The 1947-nt window shown below is 67.6% G+C and overlaps 2 protein-coding genes across 2 annotated transcripts; one reads left to right on the plus strand and one right to left on the minus strand.

Moving 5' to 3' along the window:
• Nucleotides 1-188: 188 nt before the first annotated feature.
• LOC100548070 (histone-lysine N-methyltransferase SUV39H1-like) lies at nt 189-1237 on the plus strand. Its single transcript, XM_019611172.2, has 4 exons — nt 189-244; nt 327-504; nt 592-721; nt 1053-1237. The coding sequence occupies exons 1-4, from the start codon at nt 189-191 to the stop codon at nt 1190-1192; spliced, it is 504 nt and encodes a 167-aa protein (XP_019466717.2). The 3' UTR covers nt 1193-1237.
• Nucleotides 1211-1944, minus strand: LOC109364538 (WD repeat-containing protein 13-like; the record flags this gene model as incomplete). Its single annotated transcript, XM_019611173.2, has 3 exons — nt 1211-1486; nt 1568-1698; nt 1907-1944. Coding segments are annotated over 3 exons (354 nt in total), but the record flags the coding sequence as incomplete, so codon positions are not given.
• Between the last annotated feature and the right edge of the window lie 3 nt (nt 1945-1947).

Here is a 1947-nt window from a genome sequence, read left to right on the forward strand (position 1 = left end):
TGGTGGTGACGACGTGGTGGTGGTGGTGACGACGTGGTGGTGCGGTGGTGGTGTGGTGATGGTGGTGGTGTGGTGATGGTGGTGGTGTGGTGATGGTGGTGGTGACGTGATGGTGGTGGTGACGTGGTGACGACGTGGTGGTGGTGGTGACGACGACGTGGTGACGTGGTGGTGGTGATGTGGTGACGATGGTGCGGTGGTGGTGTGACGGTGGTGGTGGTGTGACGGTGGTGGTGGTGCTGTGGTTGTGCTGCGGTGGTGGTGGTGGTGTGAGGGTGGTCTGGTGGTGTGATGGTGGTGGTGGTGGTGGTGGTGTGGTGATGTGATGGTGATGTTGTGGTGCTGCACCCCCTGCAGATCATCACCTCGGAGGAGGCGGAGCGCCGCGGGCAGGTGTACGACCGGCAGGGTGCCACGTACCTCTTTGACCTGGACTACGTGGAGGACGTCTACACCGTGGATGCCGCCCACTACGGCAACATCTCCCACTTCGTCAACCACAGCGTGAGTGGGGGGTGGATCCCCCCTACCCTGATTTGGGCTCCTGGGGGTCGCCGGGGGCTCCGTCTGACCCCCTCCCCACCCCCGCAGTGCGACCCCAACCTGCAGGTCTACAACGTCTTCATTGAGAACCTGGACGAGCGCCTGCCCCGCATCGCCCTCTTCGCCACCCGCCCCATCCGCGCCGGCGAGGAGCTCACCTTCGACTACAACATGCACGGTGGGCACCCACAGCGAGGGCCAACCCCCACCCCCACGCCCCCCACCCCGTGACACCGGGCCCGAAGCCACGCAGGGTCCCACACCCCACCCCCGGGACACGGGGGGAGGACATCCCGCAGCGTTCCGGGGTTGAGATGGGTGTCTGTGGGGGTCCCACGGTGCTCCGGGGCTGGCGCGGGTCCTGTGATGCCCTGAGGTCCATCCCAGCCCCACGGCACAGCCTCCCACCCCACAGGGTCTGCCCCTGCCCCACGCTGCTGCCGTAAGGACTGCGGGGGAGGGGGAAGCTGGAGCCCATCCTTCTCTTACTGCCCTCCTTCTCCCCACAGTGGATCCGGTGGACGCAGAGAGCACCCGCATGGACTCCAACTTTGGACTGGCTGGGGGTGGCCTGAGCAGCTCCCCCCGTTCCCGGGGCCGCATCGAGTGCAAATGTGGGGCCGCTGCCTGCCGCAAGTACCTCTTCTGACCCCAAATTCACACCAGGGAGTTGCAAACACACGTGTTGAACGCAGCAGGGGGTCTGTGCCATACCATGAGAAGGGGGAGGGGGGGAACGTAGATGGGGGGGGGTCAGGTCACGCGTGCTGGCGGCGCCAGACGATGACGGTTCCGGCAGCGTCGCTGGAGGCCAGCAGGCTCTCGTCGCAGTTAAAGGCGACGGCCAGCACGGCGTGGCCGTGGCCCTGCAGGGTGTTGACCGTGGCACGGGCCGAGCGGCCCACGTCGAAGAAATGCACGCAGGCGTCCTCGCTGCCCGTCACTTGGGGGTGGAGAAGGGGGGGAAATAAGGTTGGGGGCGGCCCCGTGGCTGTGCCCTCCCCTCTTATCGCCCGGTACGAACCCACGCAGGCGCCCTGGCGGAAGGACATCAGCGGGCAGAAGCAGCTGCGCAGCGGTTGCTCCCGGTGCCGCGTGGGGAAGCTGCGGCGTAGGCGCAGCCCCGGCGCTCCTGAGCCCTCCTCCTCCACCACGCTGCGTGGGGACAACGTCAGCCCCACGGGCCCGGCCCCACAGATCCCACACGTCTCCCCTCCCGGCCCCATAGGCTTCCCCAGCCCCGTTGGGACGCGCTGTCCCGGCCCCACCGGACGCCTCCCCGGCTTCGCTGGGACGTCCCTCCTCCTCCCTCCCCACAGCCAGGTCTCAGGAGGCGATTATTGCCCCCAAAGTGCCCCCCTACCGGAAGAGCAGCAGGCGGTCAGGGCAGGCGTTGACCAGCAG

Source organism: Meleagris gallopavo, unplaced genomic scaffold (assembly GCF_000146605.3).
Source record: "Meleagris gallopavo isolate NT-WF06-2002-E0010 breed Aviagen turkey brand Nicholas breeding stock unplaced genomic scaffold, Turkey_5.1 ChrUn_random_7180001867411, whole genome shotgun sequence".
NCBI lineage: Eukaryota > Metazoa > Chordata > Aves > Galliformes > Phasianidae > Meleagris > Meleagris gallopavo.